This window comes from Anastrepha ludens, chromosome 4, assembly GCF_028408465.1.
Source record: "Anastrepha ludens isolate Willacy chromosome 4, idAnaLude1.1, whole genome shotgun sequence".
Lineage (NCBI taxonomy): Eukaryota > Metazoa > Arthropoda > Insecta > Diptera > Tephritidae > Anastrepha > Anastrepha ludens.
In genome coordinates this window covers 10,652,541-10,666,580 of record NC_071500.1, presented here as the reverse complement: position 1 = coordinate 10,666,580, position 14,040 = coordinate 10,652,541, and the positions used below count along the sequence as shown (strand labels likewise).

Genomic DNA, 14,040 nt, shown 5'->3' with positions numbered 1-14,040 from the left:
TACTGGCGCATGGAACAGACTTCTTTGCTCCGGCAGCCGGAACTAGAGGTTAATGGGCAGCTAATCCGATAACCCGTTCTCCAACTTTGCGCCATCCGTGAACAACTTAACCGGGCCCTGTCTTCAAATTCTACATCCGCGTGCGAAGCGCCTCACTGAAACCACTAAAGGAAAGCCTTGGGACTCTCTCAGTTTCTTCACTGACATCGTCTTCTCCAGCGAGTTAAACTATGCAAAGGCTCCGTACCCAATTTTACCTAAAACACTCCTACATCTATACAAGACGACTGTTGCCTTCCTTATCCTTTCCTCCTACCTATTTCGTATTGAGAGTTAATAGAGGCATTCCAAATATGCAAAAGTGCAGAAGCGATTTCTATATATATAATTGGCGCTTACACCTTTTCCATTGCCTGACGAGAGACGACTGCTATAGAAAAATACTTTTTCTTCATTTTGGTGTTTCACGGAGTTTCGAACCCACCCCCTCCGAATGGTAGTCATGCACCAACCGATTCGGCTACGGCGTCCAAGAAGAACATATTAACAAGGATTCCATCTAACAAAGATGCAATAAATCTCAAATTCGTTAGTAGATTTTCCCACATTTCGCATGCTGTGCGATTGCCGTTAGTTACGATTTCATCTGAACGAACATTGCATAAGCTAGTAACAGCGATAAGTAAACATGCGACGATCTTAATGGTTCATAGGTGCTCACACAAATGGCCAAAGCGACACACGCACCAAAAAAGATGTCACTGATATCGTTGGGAGCGCAGCAGTTAGCAGTTGTTCGTTGTTGGTTGTTGGTTATCGTTTGACGATGAGCATCTGGCGGTTGACGGTTGGAGGCACCGCAATACCGGGGGAACTTTCCGTTTCACTGATGCCCACCAAGCGTGCCTGGTGGTCGCCAACACCAAAAATTGCCTGTTACCCAACAACAATTAACAACAACATAAAATTCGCAACGCCAATAAGTTGACGATGGCCAGCACTACCACCACAAGGCCAGCGAGAGGCCGCTTACTCGCTAGCGCCAACGACAACAATAGCAGCAGTTTTACGAACAACAATGCCGAATGTCAACATTACTGCCACCATCAACACGCTCCCACTACTTTATTCATGACTTTTTCTTCTTTTCTTGTTGTTTTTGTTTGCTTTGTTTTGCTGTTACAAGGCATCAGCAACAACACTGACGCAGTAGTGGCGGCGCCTGGACCTCACAACAAGCGTACCACCAGCAAAGTCCAAAAATTCGCAACCAAGAGGCAACAACACAAGCATTGCAGTGCAAGCGGCGAACAGCGAACGGTGGACAGTGGCAGCAACTAAGTTCACGCAAACTCTAAAACCACCAAAAATGAACCGAGACAATCGAGAGTCGAGTCTCTGCATATATTAATGCTAATATGGTCAACAGCGGCGGCACTGACAGTACGGCTGGCTGCATTGGCGTATTGGTGGTCCAAGCCGTTTGCGGCGGTGTCAGCGGTACTTTGGAAAAAGTTTAAACTTCATTTCGAAGTTGGCAAAGCGAATGCGAAGAAGCGTTTACGGATGCTGGTTGGTTACTGTTGCTGATATTGCTGATGTGTAGCTTGTTTACCGGCGTCGGAGGTAATAACGGCAAAGATACGAATGCCGACAAACTCAACGATCCTGTGGGAAAATTAAAAATGAAGCGAAATTAAAAACGAAAAATTGCTTTCACTTTGCATTTTAATTAATGAATTTTTTCACTGCAGATGTCAAATATACTCGGCGCTATTCAAGCAGCTTGAAGTCAGAAAATATCTGCTTCATTTTAAAATACCCACTTGCAGCGCTCTTCTCCACTTTCCAATTTACTTATACCTACATGTAAATTAGTGCAGAAAGTTCTGCATTGTGCGTACACGTACGTGGTCAGATAAGCAGATTTAGCACGGCGTTGAAGAAAATATTGCCATGAGTCGCATTGAAAAGCAAAGAATTGCTCTGATAGGACATGGCGTCATCTAAAACTGTATCGAATTTGCTGCCAGCCGATTTTTCCTCTGACCAGGGCCGGAAGTGCTACAAGGGCACAGTTAATCATCGATTTTGAGCGCATTCGCTGCAATTTCTCAGATGACAATCACGAGTTTGCTCGTTGAAAGATGAAGGGCGTCAACCACTCCTCTTCGCCAACGAACACAGTTTTGTGCTAGGGATCTTAGTTCGCTCCACGATAAGCCAAGAGACTTCATTTCGGCTTCGGTTGAGCGCCGCCAGGTGGTACGTAGTCTGCCAATTCCTCTACCAGTTTGTTGAAATGGATTCCAGCGTAGCCTTTGTTTAACGACGTTGTCGTCATTTTTTCTTAGCGTGTGGCCAATCCATTGCCATTTTCTTTTCTTGATTTCTGATGCAACGTCTACCTGGTGAGCTTGCGCCAACAACTCGGGTTTGGCTATTGTGCGGGGCCAGAAAATTCGAAAAATCCGGCGCACGCAGCGATTTATGAACATTTACAGGCGCTTCGTGATCTTTGCAGTTACTTTCCAGGTGGTGCAACCATATAATAGAACGGATTTCATGTTCGAGTTGAAGATGCGCAGATGCGATGTGAAGGCTGATACTGTTGTTTTGCCACAATGAAGCGAGAATGCTGAAATGGAGCGACATCCACCTCAGCACCACCATCCGCGGTGACTAGAAAGCCGAGGTAGCAGAATTTGTCATCGGTTTCGAACTGTTGTGCTCCCACTATTAGTGATTCTGGTGTGGTGTCACTGAGCTGCATCGCTTTCGTTTTTCCCACGTTGACTTTGAGGCCGGTTGGTTTCAACTTCTGATTCATGGATTGTGACAGCAATTTGAGCTTGTATGCGAGCAAACAGATGTCATCAGCGTATGCCAGATATCTGAGGAATGTGTTGTTAATCTGCCATTGGATGCCCCTCTGTAGGTTTTCGGTGCTAAATTCAGCGCTCAAAACGTCTTCGATGACAAAAAGAAAGAGAATTGGTGACAGAATGCAGCTTTGTCGTACACCACTTAGCACGTGAAAAGGGTCCGACAGTTTTCCTCTATGAAGGACATAGCAACTTGCATCATTTTAGCTCTCCCTTATAAGTGCAACACGTTTTTCAAGAATACCTCTTCTTCTCAGCGCAGCCCAGATGGTCTCCCGCTTGACACTCTCAAAGGCCTTTTCAAAGTCGATAAACAGTAGATGTAGGTTAGACTTATATAGGTAGATATATGAGGTTTGCACTTCGACCTCTTGGGCTTTTGTGCCACCACATTGCTCGATGACAATTCTGAGGGTATTTATTTGTTCGGCACAGGAGGAGCCACTGCATTTCACGGTGCCACTAAATTATTTTCTCGCATTTCAGAAGCTTTTATTCTTTTAATTATTGGCATCCACAGAAGCTGGATAATATATTAAGTGAGGGCACAACTACCCAACTTAATTCGTACGAATTTCCGCTTACGACTGTAAAAGAAGATGGTGAAAAATGGGTGTTAAGGAACAATGGAATAACCACATGAAGCGGTTTAGGAATTCACAAGGAGTTTAATTATGAATGAAAGCATTAAATATGGTAATAAGCTCATACAGGCTTTTCTAATGTGGCTAGATCGATGATGCAGGCAGTGACAATCGTGTTAATTTGGACGTATTTGTCAAATCTATTGTTTACTACTTAGTGACTGATGCCAACTTAACAAAATTGAGCAAACCTCACAACTCATAAAACTTTATTACGAAAGACTTGAGGTTCTGATTATATCTCTCAAGGTGATATGTAGGTTGGTAGATAAGTGAAATGGTTGAACTACTACTCTGGCACTCCCCAGTGCTCAACAGTCCCGTTCTCTGAAAGGTCTCCACAGCGTCTAAATACAATGGGGGCTAAATGGTAAACCTGGGTTTTCCGCTTGCGTGCTCATCATCCATGAGCACACCGTAAACACAGCTAGGACTTTCTGAATCTTGCATTCGAGCTCCATCTCTTCTGCACTTCCTGAGACATACATAAGTTGTGTGATTCCTTTTCAACAACAGTTAGGGGGATGCCGATTACCGGGTAAGAGGTCTCTGAGACCATCTCAATCCCTTCGCTAGCTCATCAGTAATTTCATTTCCTCTATGTTCCTTTGTCCTGAAACCCAGATGAGGGAAGTTTTACCTGCGCACCCAAGATATTTTATCTTCACCTTGCAGGAGTGGACTAGTTCGGATCTACTACATGGCGTCGTCAAAGCCTTTCTCGTGGCTTGACTATCAGAAAAAATGTTAATATCTGCCTCGCTCCCGCGTTCCTTAAGCATGTTGCATGCCTGTATGCTCGCAAAGTCTTCTGTCTGAGAAACCAGCTTGAACTGAAGTACCAGCTTCGGTGCAGATTTTTCCCTTGTTGTAATCCTGCTTACTTGAAATTGTTGCCTTGTCACGACTCTCAAACTCTAGTTTGCGGATAGAGAGAGCTGTACGAAGTGCAGAGAAATACGGTGTTAATTGCCTAAAAATGCTACAAGATCCTTTGAGAGATTGTCTTCAGAGACCAACCTCCTTTAACCTGATTGCATTTTGAGCAGCGATGGAAATACCGTAAAAGTCGATGAGAAGTAAATGCAAGACGGCATTCAGGGCAGCACTGAGGCAAGTTCTACATGATCTGATGATGCCAATGCATGCAGTCCTTTGCACCCTCCTCAGTTTAGTGATATTTTAGCCCTTCCGAAGGGCTTCCCAGCCAACCAGGCATTCATACGAATGCAAATTGGCAGAACCACTACGTTGTGCATCCACAGTACGACCTGTGACTTGAGTACCCACTTTTTGTCGAGCTTAGATTTGCAGGTGTAGAAGGCTGATGTGTACCCGCTAAACTTTTTCTTGCGAAGTTTACAGCTGTTGCAAGTCTATGCCAAGAATCCGCATTCCAGCGATAATCTCAATGCCGAAATAGTCCAGGACTGAAATTTGGGAGGAAATATGTGGCAGCGTTGAAAAACAAAGACCAGTTTCGAGCCTGCCTAATTGCCGCTTGGCTGCCTGAGTCGATATTTACTTCCGCGAAAGTTATTATACAAGTAAGCCACCAGCTGCTTCTTTGATTGCAGTAATCTGGCGCTTGGAATAGGTTTTAATGCTGCGTAAGCGTGAACTAGCGTTTGTTGAGAAGCTCCTCCGACAAGCCTTCCTCCAACTTCGAGCCATCGGTGACCAGGCTTACGTGGTCCTGTTTCCAAATGCTGGGATGTGTAACGCCGTGCAAAATAATGGCTGACAATCGAAAGGATTTCAGATTTCATTCGTAATGGCGTACATGAATGTCACAAAAGGGACATTAAAAAATCGTTAATATCTCTCAAAGAACTTTTTGTTTTTTTCCAGCCGCTCCCCTGGGCACACCCTTTATGCAAGAAAAAACCAAAATACAAATGAATATACTACAGGGTTTGATTGAAAAATAATGAGCCTTCCCGCGCGGAGCGTCTGCCAAGCGATCAACCGAATCGACTGGTGGGGGAAAATGATCGTTGGACCTTACCCTTCCACTAGAAACCGGTCCCAGTTCGCTGGCAACAGCGTGCTAGGATTTTGCAGTGGCGAAAATGCAGCGATCGTTGGAACAACGTTACTCCATCAAATTTTGCGTAGAGGTAAACAAAACGTGTACCGAAACCATTGGGCTACTCAAGGAGGCTTACAAGGGCCAATCTCTGTCCAGTGCCCAGGTAAAACGGTGGCACAAGTCATCCAAGGAAGGCCGGGAGGACGTCGAAGACGAACAGCGATTTGGAAGGCCTTCGACGACGCAAACAGACGAAGACCTCTACATTGGCCAAAATGGGGGATCCGGTGCTTACCTACCCTCCCTACAGCTCAGACCTGTCCCCTCCGGACTTCTTCTTGTTCCCGCGCCTGAAAAGAAAGCTGAAGGGGAGGCATTTCGACTCCATCGAGGCGATCCAAAACACTGTGACAGCCGAATTGAACGCGATTCCGGCGGATGAGTTTAAAAAGTATTTCCTGCAGTGGAAGGACCGCTACCAGCGGTGTATTGACGCTCAAGGGTCCTATTTTGAAGAATATTAGTTGGCTTATGCAAGGTTTAATAGAACTGCTTAAAAAAAATAAGGCTCATTACTTTTCAATCAAACCCTGTATGTCAATCACAGTTAGGTTAGGGGTAGTCAGAGGCCCGAAAAAATGATGATTTTCAATAATTTTTTTTTTTTTTTTGCTAATCAATTGATTTATTTTACAAAAATAAGGGCATAGCATTAATACATCATGTTTCGACTTGGCTTTAGTAAAATTAAAAAAAAAAACGGATAATTGTAAAAGTTATCGCTGTTTGTGTGGAACCCGTTTCTCCAGAAGTCTCTTGCGGGGATCATCACAATCGGAGATTCATTTAAAATCAATCGAATAAGAGAAATTATTATAGTTTTACTAATAGAAAGTTTTGCGGTTTTTTTCAAATTCAACTTATGACGGTCTCAGGAAATTTGTTTCAGATTTTCGAGGAAAAAAAATTAATTGTTAAAAAAAATCGAAATTTTTGAAAAAAAAAATCCTTCGACCAGGCACGAGTCTTTTATGTTTTTCAAAAGCAGTATAAATTTTATTGAAATCTACCAAGCGGTTTTAAATTACAGTGATCATCAGTTCAAAAAACATAGTTTTGAGAAAAACGCATTTAAAGTTTTGCGATCGAGCTCCAGGGCGCCCTAGCGCCCTTTGTGAATTGTTGAGTAACTCGAAAATTATTTGTCGCATCCACTTCAAATTTTCACACAATATTTTCAAGATATTATACTTTAAGAAAATGTAAACAAAAATCCAATTTTTTGAAAATGCTGACTACCCCTAACCCCTTAGTAGGCACACCGCGTATGATGCAACTTGTTTTACTAAGTCTTCAGTTCATGCCAAATTATTTTCTCAGTTTCAGTTTCATTATAAACGTAACATTTTGCAGCAACAAGAAAAGCTCAAGAGCGATAAATATGTACATACTTAGCTACAAAGTTATGCAACTAGAAGAACTAAAGGACAAGCAAAGCGGCGAAACACATGAACGCAATAGCGCACAGAAGATTAACGAAAGCCTAAAAGAAAAAAATAAGTAAATATATGTATGTACGAGTGTAGGGCTGGGGAGTGAAAAAGAAAATAAGATACGTACATATGTATGTATGTATGTATAAAAATTAAATCAGAAAAAGAAGTTGTTTGAATGGTCCAAACGGCGCAAAAGCAACAAGTGAGCAATAAAGGTGTGGTGTAGTTTGGTGGTCCCATTCGAAATAAGTTCTCAAAATGCCATTTAAAAACACCATAAAACCGAACTTCAAAGGATGACGCGAATGTGTCTACTCTGTGACTGCAAACGCGGCCGCAAATATGAATGTGCATGTGCATGTGAATGTACATGTAAATGTGATCGTTATGTGGCGGCCAGTTGATGATGGTCAATATAGTTGCAGAGCTGTGGCAACAAGGCGATAAAAAACCTTCATTAATTAAGTACGCAATCAGTGCAACACAACAACAAACTGTACGATCGCGCGCACACGCACACAAGCAGACAGAGTTGTTCACACCAATACACGCGCATATATAAAAACTCAAATATACTACATACACAGCAACATACAATGTAGGGGCCTGTGTGCGACGGCTGGACAATTTGCATCGACAACAATGCGTCTACTCTTTCTGTCCATTAGTTAGCTCATCGGCTCATCGCCTCATCGCATTGCCTGCCGACATCTGCGGCGGCAGCTCATCGCCAGCGCATAGCACAGTGGACCTCACATGCGCAAATGAAACCAGCACAATTACCAGCCGCAGGCACACGCTCTTGTACGCCCCGACCGCTATGCTGTACAATTCCTTCCATTCATTTTCAGCGCATTTCATTTCGTTTCGTTTCGTTTGGATATAAAAAATGACTTTACGATTAGCATCACTGTTTGATGCCTGTGAGAACGAGGATGCTCAACAGCTTGGACTGATATAATTTTCCCTTGTTGCTTGCACCACTGTTGTGTACTGTGATTTCTGTTGTTGTTATTGTTGTTGGTTTGTGTTTTTCTTTTTTTGTTTTGAATTGTGATGCTATGATAGGAGCTTGGATTCTCGGACAGACATTGAGCGCTTATCGCATCTTTTCGCGGACATTAGTACTAAGGCGTCTGACAACACAATTGATAAGATTCTCAAATGGGCTAATGTATTTTTTTGTTTTTTGTTTTTTTGTGCATGTCATTATTGTCTTGACTCTGGTGTCCGCACGTTTGGAAATTGAAGCGAGCGGAGTGAATTGCTTTATTGCCTACAACTGTAAATGTGTACGCATGCACCAATTGATAAGTTCAATATGCGGGTAGTCAATTTTTTTTTTTTTTTTTTTTTTTTGAATAAATATTTTTCAAGTGGTTGGCGTTATGTTACACATGTCTTCGCATTCCGGCGATATGAGTACAGAGATTCGAGAAAATACGGTAACTGAACCAGAGAGGTGTTGATTTATCAATGTCAGCCTCAAAATTTAAGAATAGAAGAGATCAGGAAAGATGTTTTGATACCAAAAGGATATGAAAAATCATTATTCTGAAAATCAGTGTTGATACGGGCTGGTTGGTTGACACGAGTAGTAGCGTCGCCAGATTAAGTACAAAAATAAATAATCGACGCGCGCACTTCTGTAAGGTGTTTGGCAGAGCACTTCCTCTTATTTGTGGTGTGCGTTTTGATGTTGTTCCAAAAATGTTTTTGGAACCGACTCCGTACGGCAAATGGTTTTTTTTGAAGAGCTTTTAAATAGCAGAAATGAGCTGATGAATAACCGCGTCGTTACTGTACTCGAATTCGAAGCACCTCGTGTTGTACGCGTTAGCCAAGGTGCGTGTCCGGTTAAATGGCAGCCCTAGCTTGGGGCAACTTGCACAAATATTCAAAATTCGTCCTCTGTAATGAAGGTGAATGTTAGCTTAAACATATCTTTTGACCGTCTTAGAAAGTGTTTGATTGTGACTTTTCGTATTTGGGCCAAATCTACTTCCTAATCTCTTGTAACTTAATCCATCTTGATTCAGCCTTTCGTGTGAAACGCGAATGTAGTTTTATCTTACTTACTCGAGGTGGGTAGCGTCGCTGCTTCGGGCAGCTTATAAACGATTCCGACTTTGCAAAATTTTTCAGCTCTCTATGGCAGGGAGTCCCTATATTTACTGATTCTGTCGTCGAGCTCGACATTACCTTTTTTTTTTGTTTGTCGGGGCATACTAACAAGTACAGCAATCAAACAACATTAAGTCTATTGTATTGCACTCGGGTTCCCTTTTTATTTTTCTTTAAATCTACTCGACCTCCGAAGAAATCTGAGTAGATCTTGTGGTACCAAGGAGCCAAGGTGGTCGCTTCTTAACAAATCAGTGCCAAAGACCTCAAGCGTTATTCGATCGAAGACCGGGCCGACGCACAGAAAGTGGTCCGCCGTCTTATCCTCCTCTCAACATGCTGAGCATAGTGTACAGTCTGAGATACCCACATTTTCCATGTGCTTCTCCGATAGAAAGTGACCCGTCATCGGTCCAACCAGTTGCCTACACTGCCTTCTCCTTAATGACAGGAGGATCTGCGGCAGTCGGTCGGGCATGACAGGTATCATCAGTTTTGTCCACCTGCAGCCTCTCTCAGCCTACCAGGCTTGTTAGTTAAAATAACCCGTTTGCTAACCTCGCCTTTAATGGCTGCAGAAGGAAGTGACAGAACATGAGCTGGCAATGTCTGACTTTCTGAAATTGTATTTGGTAGTGCCGAGAGATAAGCTTGCTGCTTGACTTTCGAAAGTGACGCATTATTTTTGTGGCTCTATAGGGTCCTTCTACCTCTAGTACTTTCGTGAGGAAAATGTTTGCAAATTAAGTACTTAAGTAAGCAATGGGAGCGAGTGAGCGAACCGCCGGTGTATTTTTAATGGCGATAGACTCCATTGAACGATTTATATTCTAAGATTTTAAAAATTTCATAAGGCCCATAATTTTGTTTGATTCGCCTTACCTTTCGCTACCTTGTTCCGCATTTTAGCTGCCTCTGGTTGTACTGCGCGTTCCGGCAGCCGAAAGCTCGAAATTTTTTTTCACTATGGTAGAAACCACCCAACAGCTTCAACAAAAATAAATAACTCAAACTTGCGTTTTAAAAATCGAAATTTTGACGGAATTTGTAAAATTTTATTTAAATTTGCATAAAGTTTGATAAATAAGAAACAAATAATTTGTCAAAACTTGCTCAGTGAAATAGATTATGAGAGCTATGGCAGTAATCTACTTATATGTATATGCGACAAAATTCGCTCGATCACTTTCCCAAAGCATGATTTCCAGACATCTCAAACTCACTCTGTGGGGTGCGGAGCATTTGCACCTGAAGTGTCAAGTATACTCTACCTCTTTCTTATGAAAATCTTTATACGGGGATCCGAGCCGGCGACCATAAGGTTAATAGCTCAATGTCGCGTCCTACCTTACGAACACTGTTTCTGCTTCTTTATTCATCGAAACCCCACTAAGCCACGGAATTCATCCCAAACTGACATTGTGGAGTTTTTCGATATTTTTGAGCACATTTCGAGATTGCCGTTAGCTACTTCACTGGTTTTAGAGTGTGAAAAATGTCAGCCTCGATACATTTTGTCTTGTCAAAAAATTAGTAAATCGTATGAAATAAATCGTAGGTTTATATTTGTGATGCGAATATTAGGCCTAGGATTACCCGGATGTAAAAAATTCTGTGGCTTGATGGATATTAGTTGTTATTTTTTGAATAAGTCAACATATAATTTTTGCGTTTAGAAAATTTATGATTGTGTTCAGACGGTTGCTGAAACCCTTCTTTCATCGGCTGCAAAAAAAGAAAGACAATTAACTTCTGATGAAAATGGCATTGATGATACGACAGATGTAACTGTATCAGGTGATGGTACTTGGAAAAAGCGTGGTTTTTCATCATTATATGGTGTGTCTACGTTGATTGGGTATTATAGCGGAAAAGTTTTGGATTTTTTGTAAAATCTTCATATTGCAAATTATGTGAAGTTTGAAAAAAAAACCTGAGCACATCCGAATATGAAGAATGGATGGAGGATCATTTAGAAAAAAACGAATGTAGTGCTAATCACAAAGGACCAGCTGGCAATATGGAAGTTTCATCAATCGTTGCAACGTTTCAACGTTCTTTTGAAAAATACGGCCTGAAGTACTCAAATTATATTGGTGACGGGGACACTAAAACATATTCCGGAGTTATTAATGCTAAACCTTACGGTGACGACTGTATTATAAATAAAAAAGAATGCGTAGGACATGTGCAGAAGAGGATGGGCAAGCGTTTACGTGATTTGGTCAATAAAACCGTTGAAGAAAAAAACTAAGCCCGGTAAAACAATTAAAAAACAACTCTGTCTGGCAAAGGCAAACTTAGTGGCAAATTAATTGATAAACTAACAATTTACTACTTTTCGGTGCAAGATATGAGAGACAGTATATGGGCAACTTATTTTCATTATATCTCCACAGGCAAAAATCCACAGCACTCATGGTGCACTTGGCAGCCTGCTTCCGAAATGAAGACGCTTTCATCATACAAACACGGCTAGGATCCATTACCAACGGATGTGGCATTAGCTATCAAGCCAATTTATGAAGATCTCAGCAAAGAAGAGCTCTTGGAGAGGTGTATTGGTGGCTTCACACAAAACAATAAGGAAAGCTTGAACCAGTTAATCTGGAAAATTACTCCAAAAATACTTCCTGCTGGTACAAAAATAGTAGAGATTGCTGCATATGTCGCTGCTGGCACTTTAAACGAAGGAGCCTCTGCTTTGCTGCATTTCATGCATGGCATGGATTTGAAACTTGGCCGAAACAGCCACGAGTATGTCCTAAAAGAAGATGGGAACCGCATACTTATTGCCGAAAAGAAAGCTAGCTCTACTACTCGTGAAGCGAGAATTCGTCTCAGGCAATAGCAAAAGGATGCCCTCAATATTGCCGCCGCAGCAGGTACTTTGCTTTATGGTGCTGGAATTGATGATTCTATGTGAGTTAAAAATAAAAATTTCTTTTTGCATGTTATTTTAATTTAAAACTTTAAACGTTTTATCTCAAAACTCCATTTTTTAAGTCGGTGGACACGATCTGTACAAATCTTTGAAATAACATTATCTAATTATTGAGGATTTTTTTTTTATTACAACTATTTTTTTTTGAGCCAATGTATGTCGAAAATTTCACTAAAAAATGTGTTTTTTGGTTCAAAGCCTGTCAAAAATTCAAATTTTGATTTTTTTTTCCTCCATACAATAACGAGATTTATGTACTAACGAAATCCGTTTGGTAGATGAAGGTTTTAGATGAACCAATAATGAGTTATGCTGTCCACGGCAAGAGCATTTGAGACATCAAAGAAGATGAGCTACCAACGGCTGAGTTTTCGAAATTTTTAAATAAAAATTTCTCAAAATACTGTTTATATATGTATCTTAGATGTAGTGAATTGTTTAAATAAAATATATTAATAGTATACTAAAAAAAAATAGTCAAAATCTTCTTTTTTTCAACCTCTGAAACCCAAGAAGAAAACGAACTGAGGGTCAAATATTTTAAAAATTTCATAAGCACAAAAAGTAAGTTTTGAGTAAGAATAGTTATTATAAAGCCACAAGTGGAAAAAAATTGTTCTCCATGCCATTCAATTTACTAATTAATTTCTCAGCTGAGCTCGTTTGCTTTGATTTTAGTGATTTTTTAAATTATTACTGGATAATTTAAGAAAACATACGCAGTAGCCGGGTGGGTTGGTGCTTGACTACTATTTGGAAGTGGGCTGGTTCGATTCTCTGTGCGTGAGACACCAAAAATTTATAAACAATATTTTTCTAATAGGTCGACAGGTGAGGGCAAATCTCCGGATGTATTTCAATCATGAAAAAGCTCCTCATAAAAAACACTTGCCGTTCGGAGTCGGCTCAAAACTGTAGGCCCCTCACCCCCACAAATAGGCCCCCACCACAAATAGGAAGAGGAGCTCGGCCAAACATCTAAGAGAAGTGTACGCGCCAATTATTTATTTGGCTTTTTTATAAACACAAGGAGTGTCAATCACGGCACGTTCCGCTACCTAACGTCACCTTACTTAAGTATTTCTTCAAGCGAAAATTCCAATGATTCTAATTCTAGGAATTTTACTACCCTTTTGAATGCCACTCAACATAACGAAATATGCGATCGCAGGGACGAAGCGTCCATGGCGTTTAAAGTTATATTCAACTCCGCGCTATTAATAAAATATCTTCTGCGCTAATTCTGAAGTAAAGTAAGGGAAAATCCTTCCATCTGCAGAAAAGCGTACGTAACGTCCAATTAAAAAAATATTATACCATTTTGTATGGATCTAAACCCTTCAATATTCGTGCAGGATTGCGATTTTAACAAACTCTTAAAAAACGTACTATGAAACATGGCCTGGCATCTACTCCTAGTAAGCTTCGAGACTTGCAGGCTATCGCCGCGTTGTTTAGACTTGATTAGCAAGCTGCACCTCCTTCAAAACTCACCTGACTGTCACGCTCATTGTCACCAAGAGCATTAATTGTCGCGATAACCGCTTGGGCGATTTTGGCCGAGTGTAACAAATCGCGCGAGTTGTTTCTTTCTAGTGCTAGCCGGCGCCAATTGAACACAACAAGTGAAGCCAAGTACTTCTCCATCAGATCTTTCCAACGCAGAGGAGGCCTTCCTCTTCCTCTGCTAGCACCAGCTGATACCGCAACGCAAACTTTCAAAACCGGCGCGTTTGTATCCGTTCGAAGTACATTTAGCACTTTCGTGCACCTGCCATTCTTAACCATATTTCCATCTATCTGCAGTTTACAGTTGAACGCAAGAAAAGCACATAAAAACTGTGCATAAATTCATTACAAATTTCGCTTTTTTCCACAAATTTCGGTGTTCAAATTTCTTGCGAACAAAGCCACT

General features: G+C 41.2%; 1 protein-coding gene across 1 annotated transcript in view; it reads right to left on the bottom strand.

Annotated features, from left to right (window-relative positions):
- Positions 1–1,577: 1,577 nt before the first annotated feature.
- LOC128860916 (uncharacterized) overlaps positions 1,578–14,040 on the bottom strand; it is an 84,222-nt gene continuing 71,759 nt past the window's right edge. The window contains exon 4 of the mRNA XM_054098712.1: positions 1,578–1,668. Within this exon, the coding sequence (XP_053954687.1) occupies positions 1,578–1,668 (91 nt within the window). The remainder of the gene's footprint in view (positions 1,669–14,040) is intronic.